This window comes from Chiloscyllium plagiosum, unplaced genomic scaffold (genome assembly GCF_037043375.1).
Source record: "Chiloscyllium plagiosum isolate Xiang-an unplaced genomic scaffold, Cpla_swu_hap1 HiC_scaffold_3, whole genome shotgun sequence".
NCBI lineage: Eukaryota > Metazoa > Chordata > Chondrichthyes > Orectolobiformes > Hemiscylliidae > Chiloscyllium > Chiloscyllium plagiosum.
In genome coordinates this window covers 71,880,142-71,894,645 of record NW_028270141.1, presented here as the reverse complement: position 1 = coordinate 71,894,645, position 14,504 = coordinate 71,880,142, and the positions used below count along the sequence as shown (strand labels likewise).

At 38.2% G+C, this 14,504-nt stretch overlaps 1 protein-coding gene across 5 annotated transcripts in view; it reads left to right on the top strand.

Moving 5' to 3' along the window:
• Nucleotides 1-14,504, top strand: part of lama2 (laminin, alpha 2) — a 385,009-nt gene that overhangs the window by 209,795 nt on the left and 160,710 nt on the right. For all 5 annotated transcript variants that reach the window (XM_087980433.1, XM_087980426.1, XM_087980423.1 and 2 more), the window contains exons 19-20: nucleotides 8,738-8,949; nucleotides 13,321-13,427. In XM_087980433.1, coding sequence (XP_087836559.1) covers nucleotides 8,738-8,949; nucleotides 13,321-13,427 — 319 coding nt within the window. The remainder of the gene's footprint in view (nucleotides 1-8,737; nucleotides 8,950-13,320; nucleotides 13,428-14,504) is intronic.

Here is a 14,504-nt window from a genome sequence, read left to right as displayed (position 1 = left end):
AGGCAAGGATTAATCAAGGACTATCAGTATGGACAATCACAGTGGCATGGTGGCTCAGTGGTTAGCACTGCTGCCTCATAGACAAAATACATAATTAATGTCTGAATGGCAGTTTCTAGTTGTCTATTTTATATTGATGAAATTATTTATTAATTTCCACGTAACTGGGATACATCTAATCATCTGTGGCAGTGACAATTATAAATGCACTGTGGCAAACACATGTTATCATTCGGAAAACAACAAATGCAGATGGCGGTGGTGGGGTGGGGTGGGGTGGGGTGGGGGGGTGGTCAGATGGCATCCAGGGAGAGAGAGCACGCTAATGTTTTGAGTCAAGATGACTCTTCTTCAGAGCTGAAGTGAAGTGTGGAGAGGAGAGCATTGATTGCTATAGTTTGGAGATGAGGATGGGTGGGGGTAGTGGGTGTAGGAAACTGTTGTTGATAGTTCAGATTAAGTGATCAAAATATGATCCTGTTTGGGAGCCTAAACCTCCTCCTACAGTACAGCATTCACTTTGCACAGAATAGTTTCTTAAAAATGTACCCATTTTCGGTGAATTTTTTTCTGATTAAATTGGGGATATCCATGCTACAGAATGGAACATATATTCAGTTGTACTGAGCCGCAGTTGTACAATTAGATGAGCCATGATGTTTTTAAATGGTGAAGCAGGCTTAGGGTGTGGTGCAGGAAAAGCCAATTCCTCCGAATTCATATGTTGTAATGAGTCTGAGCATCGAATGCCTCCACAACCGCTGTAGCATAGGTCAGCTGCCAGACTAACAAAATCAGTTTTGCACTGGGGGGAGTGCAGGCGAACCTTAGCTCACAATGGGGAGGAAGGACCTCATCAAATCTTGTGATGCAAATCCTTCTCTTTACTTAATAAGATCACTGATTAAGAGAGACCTTCACAGAGATGCTGAAAGGCCAAAAGCTGCTTGAAAACCAAAAGCTCATAAAAGGCTACTGCTTAACATTAAAAATTATTTGTCTGTCATTGTTCTGTTGGATACTGAAGGGTGCAAGAACATTGGCAGCATCAATGAGGGAAGCAGCAAACATTTTTCATTAGATAATGAATTGATACAGCTGCTGTTACATAGGTGCTGTTGAGGAATTCGCAGGTGAAAGATTAGATTTGTTGACTTCTTTAAAAATGTATTCATTGGATGGAGGTGTTACTGGCTAGGCCAGCTTTTATTGCCCAGATAGCAGTTGAGAGTCAACCACATTGCAGCGAGTCTGGAGTCAGACTTGGGTCAGACCAGGTAAAGATGGCAGCTTCTTTGCCTAAAGGACATTAGTGAACCAGATGGGTTTTTCCCAACAATTGACAGTGGATTCATGGTCATTATTAGACACTTAATTCCAGTTGTAATTGCATTCAAATTCCACCATCTACTGTGTCAGGATTTGAACTGCGTCATCTAAACATTACATGCGTCTTTGCATTAATAATCCACTAGGCCATCACCTCTGAATTGGATGAGTGCAGTGTAACAAGTCCACAGTAACCTTCATAAAAGGCCTGGAGTCTATTTAAAGGGTCAAGAGTTTCTTCAATAAATTTAATCAATAAAGCATTCACATTGTATTTTCTCCTTCCTCATAAAGTCATAATGGAAGGAAGCCAATCAGATCATTGTGCCGATTGGCTCCACTCTTCTGCAGTTTTCTTGTGGCCTTGTTTACTTTTTAAATTGATATCGACTTCACTTTTATTATTTATTATTAAATCTGTTTCCCATGTGCAGTGCTTTCCAGATTACCATAATACACTGTGAAACCAAAATTCCCTCATCTGTCTTCTGGCTCTTTTGGAAGTTATCTTAAATCTGTCTCCTTTGTTTACCTTTACTGGTGGGAACTAAATACTATAAATATTAAAAGCCCTCACAATTTTGAGCATCTGTTAATTCTTTTCATGCCTATCTGTGCTATAAGGATGACCGACATCATTTTCTTTAATGCACACGTATGTGGTCGATCCTTACTGATAAAACAATGGTTAATCTTTTCTGCATCCTCTCCACAACATTGATATCATTCCCAAAGTGTGATGTTCAAAATTGAACTCAAAACTCTACCAAAAGCCAATTCAGTTATTTATAACTGATTATCATATCTCCCTTTATCTTGTCTCTTTGCATGTATATGAAAAGTTTCTTTTTCAAACAGCCTTCTTGTCTTGAAAGTTTTTTTCTATGTGAACCTTTAGTTCTCTCCATTGCTGCATCTTTTATTAAAGTTTCTCTTTCCATGATATTTCATTCAGCAGAAGCTGCATGGGACAATTGCTTGTTTCATCTCTTCAGAAAGTTCTTTTTCCCTCCAGTGGGAACTGGGGAAATGTTGGGAGTATGAACATGTTGATTATTTGCCTGTGTGAACTACATCATGAATGCTCCCTTTGAGATGAGTAATTCTTGAAATGAGACTTGAACCTGGATCTTCTTTCACAGAGGCAGGAATGCTATCCACTTTGTCATAAGGCCCTCTCAAGGCACAATTGAATCATGAGACAGAAATATCTCAATGTACCCTGTTAATTTGGAAATGGTTACTCGCAAAGAAAAACAGAACACAATGCAAAAGAACTGAAGGAAAAATATTCAGATGCAGAGGTGCTGCTTGGTGTCCTTGGTCACTTGTTAACATCTGACTAAATATGAATTCATTTTTGCAGCTATTAATGTTTGGGAGAGGACCAGGACATGTGATGGGCTAGCAAAATTTGAGGAGATGACCCTTCCCCATTTTGGTTGAAAATGTTTCAACATCTCAGTCAAATATCTGTAAAATATAGTCATTGAGCATTTGGACATGATTCCAGCAGGCAAATGCAGGAAGTCTGGTGATAGCTCATTCTTTGAGCTGTTGACTTGTCACAGTGTTGTCCTGTTCTGTTATGTTAGCCCATAAGGATATAACATCTTTCTAGCTTAGTGTTATGTGGCACTACAACTGTGCTGTATCAGTTTGGCTTTGAACATACCTAGCACCTCAACATTGGGTAGTCATGAAGTGCTGTCTGCCAGCAGAGTTGTAATCAACTGTTAATCTGATGTTCCAGCATATCCTCCACATACTACCACTAATCCAGAGGATCATCCCTGAAGGAGGGTAGATTTAAAAGTGAGTTGTCAGACAGCTGAAGCTATACTACAGGGGTACTTGTATGGCAAACAACATAAAAAGCATGTGATAAACAGGGCTAAGCAATTCTTCAATCAATTGATCAAATCTAAGGTCTGTAGTCATTCTACAACCAGTTACGAGTGGTGGTGTACAATTACAATAACAGGAGAGGAAGGCTCCATAAATATCTCAAATCTCAATGGTGGGGCAGCCCAGCACATCAGTACAAAAGGCATGAGTTGATAATCCATCTTGGCTTCCTCTGGAGGTCTCTAACATTACAGATACCAGCTTTCAGCCAATTCAGTTTACTCTATGTGATACCAAGAAACAGCTGAAGGCACTGGATACTGCAAAGGCAAAGGCATCTGACAATATTCTGGCAATAGTGCTGAAGATTGTACTCCAGAACCATCCGCACCTCTATCTAAGCAATTCCAGTAGAGTTACAACACTGGCAACTACTCAGCAATGTGGAATATTAATCAGGCACTTCCTGTCCACAAACAAATACAGAACAACTCCAACCCAGCCAATTACCACCCAACCAGTTTAGTTTAAATCAACAGCAAAATAATGAAAGGTGTTGTGCACAGTGTCATCAAGTGGCACTTATTCAACAATAACCTGCTCACTGATGTTCAGTTTAGCTTCTGCCAGGCAGGCCTTTGATAAAATATCACACAAAAGGTTAATTCAAAAGGTTGGATCATATGGGATTAGGGGTAATTTATTAGCTTGAATAGATGACTGGCTGAGGGATAGATAACAGAGAGTTGGGATAAATGTTTTTTGATCCTGGATCACAGTTGTAAGTAGTGGGGTGCCACAGTGTTCGATCCTTGGAGCCCAGCTATTTACAAACTATATTAATGACTTAGACACAGGGATAGAAGGTTCTATAGCTGAATTTGTGAATGACACAAAAATAGGCAGGACTGTAAATTGCAATGAGGAAATATGAACCTTACAAATGTATATGGATAGGTTACAAGAGTGGGCCAAAATGTGGCAGATGGAGTTTAAGGTGGATAAGTACGAGGTCATGCATTTTAGTCAAAAAAATGGGAAGATGACCCATTATCTAAAAGGGGAGAGACGACAGGATGCTCTGGTGGAGAGGAATCCGGGTTTCCTCGACCATGAGTCACGGAAAACTAGCTTGCAAGTACAGCAGATAATAAAGAAAGCAAATGGAATGTTGGTTTTTATAGCAAAAGGAATAGAATATAAAGATAAGGCATTGATGAGACTGTACCTGGAGTATTGTGCACATTTTGGTCCCCTTACTTGAATAAAGATCGCAGTGGCATTGGAGGCAGTTCAGAGGAGATTCACGAGATTGATCTCAGAGATGAGGGGTTTGTCGTATGAAGAAAGATTGAACAGTTTAGGTCTATGCTGCCTGGAATTTAGAAGAATGAGGGGAAATCAAATTGAGATATTCAAGATGATAAAAGGTGTGGATAAAATAGATGTGGAATGGATGTTTCCTCTTGTGGGGCATCCTAGGTTGAGAGGTCATAGTTTTAGGATAAGGGGGAGCAAATTTAAAACAGAGTTGAGGAGAAACTACTTCTCCCAAAGGGTTGTGAATCTGTGGAATTCGCTACCCCAAAGTACAGTGGATGCTGAGGCAGTGAGTAAATTTAAGGAGGAGTTAGACAGATTTTTAATTGGTAATGGGTTGAAGGATTATGGGGAGAAGGCAGAACAATGGGGGTGAGGAGCATATCAGCCATGATCAAATGGTGGACCAGATGCAATGGGCCGAATGGCATAATTATTTTCCTATGTCTTATGAACTTATGAAACTGACCAGAACCTGAACCAGATCAGCGCATAGGTGGCATGAACCTAGAAGAACAAGGAGAGCAAATCTACCACCTGAACATTCAAAACCTGTGCCATTCAGACTTGGAACCATATTATCATTCCTTCATTGACAATGAGTCACAATCCTGGAACTCCGTCCCTAAGAACAGTGGGCCCCAGCAGTTTCAAGTGGACAAATCATTAACATCTCCTGAAGGATAGTTTCGGAAATGCTGGCCAAGCCAACTTTAATTTTTTTTAGCAACGCTTCCAAGTAATTGGTGAAGATTTTGACAAGTAAACAAAATCTTTAATTCCATAAATAAAGAGGAAAATTTAAGCATGCAAGATGTCCAATTCAAATACATAATGCTCAGACTCAAAAATGCAGAACTTACTAACGACTCCAACAATGTCCCCCTGCTGTATTTATCACCATTTATGAAGGTATGGAGCTCATTAGGCCTAGCCTCACCCAAACTTTGAAAGCAAACCTAACATGGTATTCAGTTTTCATAAGCTGCATTCATGTCTGCAATTGAATTGATCAGCATCAAAAATTGCACATCATAAAATATGGTATATAACAATTTGGATGAGAGAGCTTGGGTGCAGATATCCTGATTCACTCCCACCTGTATGGAACCTTGGTTGTAATTTGAAGCAAAATGACGTCTACTTTGCTTGATAAATGCATTTTAACTTCACTAACCGTGAGCAGCATTTATTTTCAATACCTGATCCAAAGGCTATTTGTGGTAATGGCTTTGTAACATGAAACCTATAAGGATCGACACAAGCTTTTTTTGCCTCCATTGCAATGGCCAGATTATTTTAGATATATATGATTGATTAAATGGTTTTGACATAACCTCAGAGTGCCATTACATATGCACATCATATTCTGCATTTAAACAATCAACTGTGCAGTGTTGAAGGAAGATTGAAGATGAAGCATGCAAAGCCCTGTGCACATTTGACTTAATTTAATCAATGAATTGTCTAAATCATGGAGTCAGATTCATTACTAACTAAATGTAAAGGGCTGTTGCAATGTCATGATGGATACACTGTGGCATGTGTAAGTAATTATTGTAATTGAAAGAAAAACAATTTTCTTTCATGTCTAGTTCATAACAATTTTCTTGTAACTGCATCTCTCACTATTTGAATAGCCCCTGAACCAAACTTCCTGAGTGGTTTTTTCAAACCATTACCTACTATCTTTAATGCCCTCATATGTCGCTTTCTTTTGCATGTATGAAAAATACAGTATATCAGTATTTTGAGCAAACTTGTTTGAGCTTGAGAGGGTCTTAAGTGTTACTTAATTCAGAAGTAAAAAAGGAAAATCCAGCAGGTCAGACAACCCCTGAGCAGAAAACAGATGTCTGACCTCCGCAGTGTTTCCAGCATTGTCTTTTTTTACTTCAGATTTACAGCACCCTACTGCTACAGAGTTTTGACTTTGATTTTACATCAGAGCTGTCTTGGATTGAATTATTCCATCATTTCATTGTGCATTGTGATATGACAGGATGCTACAAAAACTCAGGAAGGAATTCATGTATTTGCTTAATTGGTACAAATTAATGCTGTACACTTTAGAATATCTGTTTGGAATGGACAAGTTGGACCAAAGGGTCCGTCTCCTATGACTGTACCCATTGGGTTATGGCTTGTGAGAGTCCACTCTTAGTTGACTTAATCAAATTGAATCCCCACATCCCAGTGAGAAAACAGTTTTGGGCCTTAATTGCTCCACCCAAGGTAATTGTAGGTGGTATTTTTTCAACTGTTCACAATTAAGTCTTCAATCAGTCTGCTGGTTGATGGGATGTGGATATTTGTGATATTTGGAACAAGAATATAAGGAAGTGTGAAAGGAGAAAAAAAAGTTCCACCATTGAGTGAGTTACCTTCAAGTAATTCATGCATTACCAAGTAACCTAGACTTTGGATCTTGCTGTTGTTAACTTTACAAATCTTTCCAAGCTGTTAGCACTGATTGTAGACAAATGGCTATTGATGTGTCTTAAATAATTATTATTTCACAATTCACAAGTGTTAGTTCATTAAGTATTTCAAAGGAAAAAACAAGTTAATCCAGCTATGTAGATTTAAAAAATCACAGGTTAATGGAATAGAGTTAAAACATAGGTTAATAGAATTTGAATGCCCTGCTATATTTCATGTTTATGATTAAAATACCACAAAATGAAGCTACATTGTGTTATATTTTTTAGTGGAATGGGTGCTGTTATAGTTCGAGAAAAGGGTCTGCATTTTGTGTTTTCACTTTCCCAAAGTGGTGCTAGAACTTACCTTAGCAATGGGTAAAGAGAATGTGGTTTGGAAATAAAAGCTGTTGGCAGACTGTGATGCTGATTTAATGCTAGCAGTGCTATTGTTGATCTAAATGTTCCAACTAACAGCCTACAGTATTTTTAACTATGCACAGCTGAACCTCCATTCAGCAGGAGGAAGGACCCAGTGCTCTTTATAACAATCTTCAATGACGCCCAGGTCAGTTGCTGATTGATTTTTAATGACAGGTGCGATGTTAGTAGAAGTGTTTTAAGGTTTGTACCACTTTTTAATGTTGTCTTTGAGTAGTAGTGTGGCACAGGGTGAAGGCCTTGGTTATGACTCGCAGAGTTCTTTGAGAAGTCATGTGTGGATTAGTTCCTGACCCCTTTGGCCTGAAATATGATCCACATAGCTGAGGATAAAGACACTGAGGGGTGAATGGCAGGAGGGATCTCTGCAGGAGATCATATCAGCCCAGAGTCTGCAGGGTGTGTTTCTCCTGTCTCCACCTCAACAATGACCAGTGTGTGCATAGTGTCTCTGTTTCACTCAGGAGGTGCTCGCTGCCATTATCCTCTTCCTCCAGTGGATTAACATTTGCCTTATTCTTTTAGGCTATTCATGTCCAGTCTCTCATTATGTGCAGTTTTTGAGCTTGCATTTGAAGTCTGTGTAGTGTCAGTATCTGAGCTGATGACTGTGAGTGTGATATTTCTTCATTATCAGTCTCCAGTTCTTTTCCCATTTCTTGCTACTGTAACATTAGTTGGCCAGATAAGCTGACTTAGCTGCATCACAGGAATAGGCATAGATTAATCTCACTTTGTAGCCCATTTTCCCAAAGTGTACAATGTCATTGTAATATCTCCCTGAAATGTTTGCAGCATTTTATTTCACAACAATATCTAATTCTTTGGAACAGTGTGATTCCTCTTGGGTCCCGTATAGGCTTTCAACAAGTCTGTTTCTGGGTTCCTTCTAGGTGCTATCTTAATGCCAGTAAAGCCCCCTTCCCTCTCACCCACTTACCTCATGCACTTACCTTCTCTCATGGCTTTCAATGAGACTTTGTGACATTTAAACTCTTCACTGGAACTTGGCAGTCAGTGTTGTCGAAATGAGGTTGGGCTTGGCTTCTTCCAACTATCCTACACTACGGGGATTCAGTTGCATTGAAGGTACGCGGTACATCTATAGAGCTTTTTGCATCAGAACTGGACCAAGAAATTTAGAGCGCAGATGCAGGGTAGTCAAGTCGATTCAAAAGCAGCGATCCAACTATGTTTGCTACTTTGTGAAGATTTGGACTCTTGTTGAATTCTTTGAAACCTGAACTTTGTAATTAGGAGACGATGACGCCATGCAATTCCAATTTTGGGAATATCTGAATTTTAAATAATGTTACATGTAAACGATATGATTAATATTCAGAAAATTAATTTTGAATTATGGTTTTCTTAACCAGGTGTTCTGAAGGCTTCTTTGGACGCCCCAACAAACCAGGTGGATTATGCCAACCCTGCCAATGCAACTATAACCTTGATCTGTCTGTACCTGGCAGCTGTAATTCATTGACAGGAGAGTGTCTTCGTTGTATTGAGGGAGTGTCTGGTCAGTTCTGTGATCAATGTGCTGAAGGTTTCTTTGGAGATGCTGTTGTAGCCCGGAATTGCCGACGTAAGTATCTTTCATCCTTGATTTGGTATTTGCTTCTGAAATATGACAAATTAAAATAATCTTTAGGTAGGTGTTGATTTGAAATAGTTTTAAATGTACTTAAACTATTGAGCTTAAAACAAAATGTGGCTGCATAACATTAGAATTAAACAAGATATCCTCCACCTTCATGCTTTTATAATGGTAAATCCTGCATGGCCCAGGAGGGACACATGTGGATTACTCATCTGATAGACTGGAGGAGGCCCATTTATCTCACCTCATCTTATGGATTGGAGAGTAAACTTGTGGTTTGTGAGGTGGAAAATATGAGCGTGGCAGGGCAATTTTTAAGGTGGGGTAGATGGTTTCTTGGTGGGTAAGGAAATCAAAGGTTTTGAAGTTTGTCAGGAATGTGAAATTTGAAACACACAGATCAGCCAAGACCTTATTGAATGGCATAGCAGAATGAAAGGGCCAAATGGCCCACTGCTGATCAAATTTCATTGTGTAATTGTTTGTAGCAGTAGTTTAAATTGGATTGTATTTTAAATTTTAATTGATTCAGAACCAGTGGTGAAAAAAAAATCAAAGTGATGAGTAATGAAGCACCCCAAATTAGCCTTTAGTTGAAACACTGTCTATTGTACAATGTTTGTGATTGCAATTGGGAACATTGATTCGGAAAGTGCATGTCAGAACTTGCAGCAGGGAAGGTTTCAAACAGGAGTACATATTGGAAAGTCATCCCCATGGACTTTGACAGCATGAGAAAGAACAAGATTTACTCATTAAGTGATGACTTCTGTCAGCATAAAGTGTTTCCATCCACAGTGCAAGTAACATATTGGCTCCACTTGAAAATGCCCAACCGTTGCATGTTGAAACCATTTGCTTCTTTCAGCTCACAAGCTTCTTATTCTAATGGAGAAAGCTCTAGGTAGATACATTGTATTTTTGATAAATACTTAACTGTCTTAGAATGCCTCTCTGATCCATTATGATTTTTTAAATCTAAAAGTAATAGATCATGTTTATAATGCACTCTATCAGGGCTACTAAACACTTCCTCATTTAACTTTGTGTGCAATACATTTAGTTGAAGTCAAAACAGTTTTGTGAAGTGGCTGAAATTTAACTTGTTATTAACTAGGAACAGGGTCCAAAGGAGGTTAAAAGAGTAATTGACATGGTGTTTGTGTTGAAGTGCTTTATGATTTATCAAAACTTGAGCCCACTCCATGCCATTCCCATCCTGGGCAGGTTTTTCAGTTTCCTATTAACTGTGTTATGGGCTGCTGCACATGGGTCACTATCCTGAGCATGTGGTGCTGGAGCTCTGTTCTGTTTATTTGTTGCTTTCAAATGGTAATGTATTCTGCAACAATAATTCAATGCAGCTAGGCCAATCTTTTAAAATCATTGGACCATCTGAGTTGACGATTGGTGCCATTAATGAGCTTGCACCTGGATGAGATAATTTGCCACTGCCACAATGAGCAACAAAAATCAAAATAAAGGATGCCTCTGTGCTGTTATCTTTTGTGTTGTTGTATGCCGATAAATCAGCGTGATATAATATGAACAGTGGGATCCATGTGTTCTTTCACTATTATTTATATTATATTTTCAAAGCTATCTCTAAACCAGAGCACACAACCAAACTGGTTTATCATTTGTGACCTTCCTTCTATTGTTAGAGAATTCAAAGAGCTGTCAACTGCAAAAAAAATCCACAAAAGAAACCAAACAACAGCAACCAAATTGCTAATTTTCTGTCCCTTTGCTATGCTTTGACTGTCTAGAACTCATTGTATTCAAATCTCAGCAGGATTCACAGCTGTTTGAATGAAAATGTCTTTATTATATTTCTAATTACAGTAGGAATGCGAACATTAAAAATGCCATGAAAATTGCCCCATGTCTCCTTTTGATTATATTATTCTGTCAGCTGTTGAAGAAACTGATGTTATTAAAATAAAAAAAATAAGTCTGTGTGCACAGGAATCAGTTGTAACTTTGCTTACAACATGTCATACTTCCTTTTAATAAACCAGTTAGAACTTTCAGATTCATTAGTAAATCCTTGACAGCATCAAAGCAAGCAATGATCCATGCATTTTTCATTATTGTAGCTTCTACTCCTCAATAATAGCTTTGATTAAAAACTGTTGTCATGATTCAAGGTACATTGTTAAACAATAATGTATTTTTGTTGTGATTTATTGATTACAAAGTAATTTGGAAAATTCTGAGGTCACAACAATATGTTCACATATGCAGATACTTTCAATATTTTGTAACACTTACAACTAGTTACTTATATTATACCATTTTTATTATTAAAAATGGACAACTGACCCAGCTATATGGTCAAGTTAAATGAAAACAGAAATATGTTGCTGTTTAATGTGAGAAAACTTGGAAAATGTGTTAGCCTTAATATGAAATCAGGATAGGCAAAAGGACAGAGACTGTTGTTAAACTTGAAAGGTTTCAGAAAAGATTTACAAAGATGTTGCTGGAAATGAAGGATTTGAGTTATAGGGAGAGGCTGAAAAGATGGGAGTTTTTTTTCTCTGGAGTCAGAGGCGGAGGGGTGACCTTACAAATGTTAAGAAAACCATGAGTGGATAGGGAAAGTACCAAGGTCTTTTCCCCATGATAGGTAGGAGAGTTCAGAACTAGAGGTTTAATGTGAGAGGGAAAAGATTTAAGAGATCTGAGGGGCAACCTTTTCATGCAGAGTGTATGAAATGAGCTGGCAGAGGGGATGCTGGAGATGGGTGCATCTACAATGGTTAAAAGGCATCTGGATGGGTATAGGAAAGACTTTGAGAGATATGGGCCGGGTGCTGGCAAATGGGACTAGATTAATTTAGAATATCTAGTTGGCATGGATGAGTTGGACTGAAGGGAATGTCTCTGTCTTGGACTCCAATGCGAGGAAATAATTTTTGCATTTTGCATAGTTACTGTGATGGATGAGTTTTCCATTATTTTTAAAACCTATTCTATTCACCAGCCTGTAAAATCCACCTGTTCTTTTCATTTTAGCCAAAATCAGTCAATAATTATGATTGGATGGCTCTGCAAATTTAAAATTCATGCCCTCCAAGTAGAAAAAGCATTCAAGGTCTAAAAGGCATGTAGTCTTTTTTTTTAATTGAACGGAAGCTAAGCACTACTTTGACACATGTTTAATTGTACTGAGACCATCATATCTCAGTTGTTAATATTCCAGACTTTAAAGCATTTAATTTACAGAGAGACGAGCATTAACGAAAACAAATTCTCTGTGACGTATTTGCATTATAGCCCTACTATCTAATGCCTTCGACAAATTCTGTGTCCTCAATGTAATATTAAATGGGGAGTATTAACGGCCAAATGATAGTGCACTTTCAAATGTGTTTTTGTTCCTCAATATCTATAAAGATGTTATAAAGACATTGAGATGTACAGCACGGAAACAGACCCCTCGGTCCAACTTATCCATGCTGACTGGATATCCTAAATTAATCCAGTCCCATTTACTAGCGCTTGGCCCATATCCCTCTAAACCCTTCATATTCATGTATCCCTAGATGCCTTTTAAATGTTGTAATTGTACCAGCCTCTACCACTTCCTTAGGCAACTCATTCCATACACACACCACCCTCTGCATAAAAAATGCCCATTAGATCCCTTTTAAATCTTTCCCCTCTCACTTCAAACCTATGCCCTCTAGTTCTGGACCCCCTCATCCTGAAAAAGACCTTGTCTATTTGTCCTATCTATACCTCTCATGATTTTATAAACCACTATAAGGTCACTCTTTGGGCTCCAACACTCCAAGATGACAGCCACAGCTTACTCAGCCTCTCCCTATAGCTCAAACCTTCCAACCCTGGCAGCATCCTTGAAAGTCTTTTGTAAACCCTTGCAAGTTTCATATCTTTCCTATAGTAGGGACACCAGTCATAACTGGCAAAGAGATATGGTTGTATTAGACAGTATGGACTATCCTTTATCTCTAACAACCTGATTTCTTGATTTGGGCACAAAAAATAGTTTTGGGATCAGTTCTGCCAGGCTGTCAGATATCAGACAACTGAAGTAATTATTGAGATTTACTCTGACAGATTCAGTTCACATTGACACTAAGGTTATAACACAAGGTCATTAGGGATGTTATATGTTTTTCATCGGAAAATAATTTCATTCTTATTCTTAGCTTTAATACATCAGTTTGTGTGACCCTCGGCTGGAATACAAATTAGAAGCTTCTGAGTGCTATCACCTGAACATGGATAGACATATGAAGTGTGATTTTATTCAACTTAAGCATAATTGCTGAAACAAAAGTGCTCAGTTTATTTTGTAATAACACCAATTTTGTTTATTTCAAGCCTGTGACTGTCATGTCAATGGATCCGTTGCTGAGCTCTGTGACAAGCAGACTGGACAGTGCCAGTGCAAACACAATGTTGTAGGAAGACAATGTGATCATTGTTTGGTACGTATTGCTTATAGAAATGCAAACACTTCAGCAGCAAATGTATTCGACATCTCTTATAACTACAATTCTGTCTCCAGAGAGTAAATTAAAAGGTATGATTTCCTTTGAGGATAGAATTAAAGTAACAGAAAATTCACAGCTGTCCTTGGCATATTAGTAACAGATTTGACAAAAACAATCTGGTAATCTGTCAGAATCCAAATATGCTGGGTAACAGCAGTGCCAGAGGGTTTTCCATGAAACAGATTTTACATTTCCAAAATCCATGATATTGAGAGGGTGCGAGTTCCTACACTGTTCCAACACCATCTGCATCATGAATTGATGACTAATTCTTTGAAAGGAAAAAGACATCTTGACTTTGTGAAGGATGAAACTAAAACCCACATTTAGATGATATCCAATGAGCAGGTCAGTTTCTTTTTCCCCAGTTTACAGTCTCTCATCTCCTGCTGGCCCCACAGATTGCTTTTCATGACTTTCAGACCAGCTAGTTACAAAGCACTCACAGTAATCCCATCTAACTCTGCATATTCTAGCCACGTCACCAGAGAGTGATGGCAATGGGATCCTAGTTTAAGTAGCAAGATCATGTCCACTGTTGTGGACTGGTTATAGCTTGATTGAAATTATTTTTCATGCCATTTGAATCAAATTCAAATTAATAGTTAAAATTACTAGTAAAATAACAATTCAGTTTGATAACACATTAAACATTTATATGGTAACATTATGCAAGGGAATTTTGAAATTTATTTAATGGTTCAACATAGCAATAGTTCCATACAACTGACAAATTCATATATATTTCCAGTTACCTTGCAATACTTAAATTATGTAGCGTTGGAATCTTCTGATTGTATCAAATAATTGAGTTCAAATCACATGAAGAACCAGGGCCAACTATACATTGGTACCTTCAGTTGTTTTTGTTTCTGCCTTTAATCCCATGTCCTGTTTTCCCTGCAGTAGACCATGCGCTGTGTTGGCTCTGCTGAATATCGAAATATTGTCAAGCCTCATTTAAGCACTGTAGTTTTAATTTGTGATTAATCAGAAATGTATCAGTGTTAA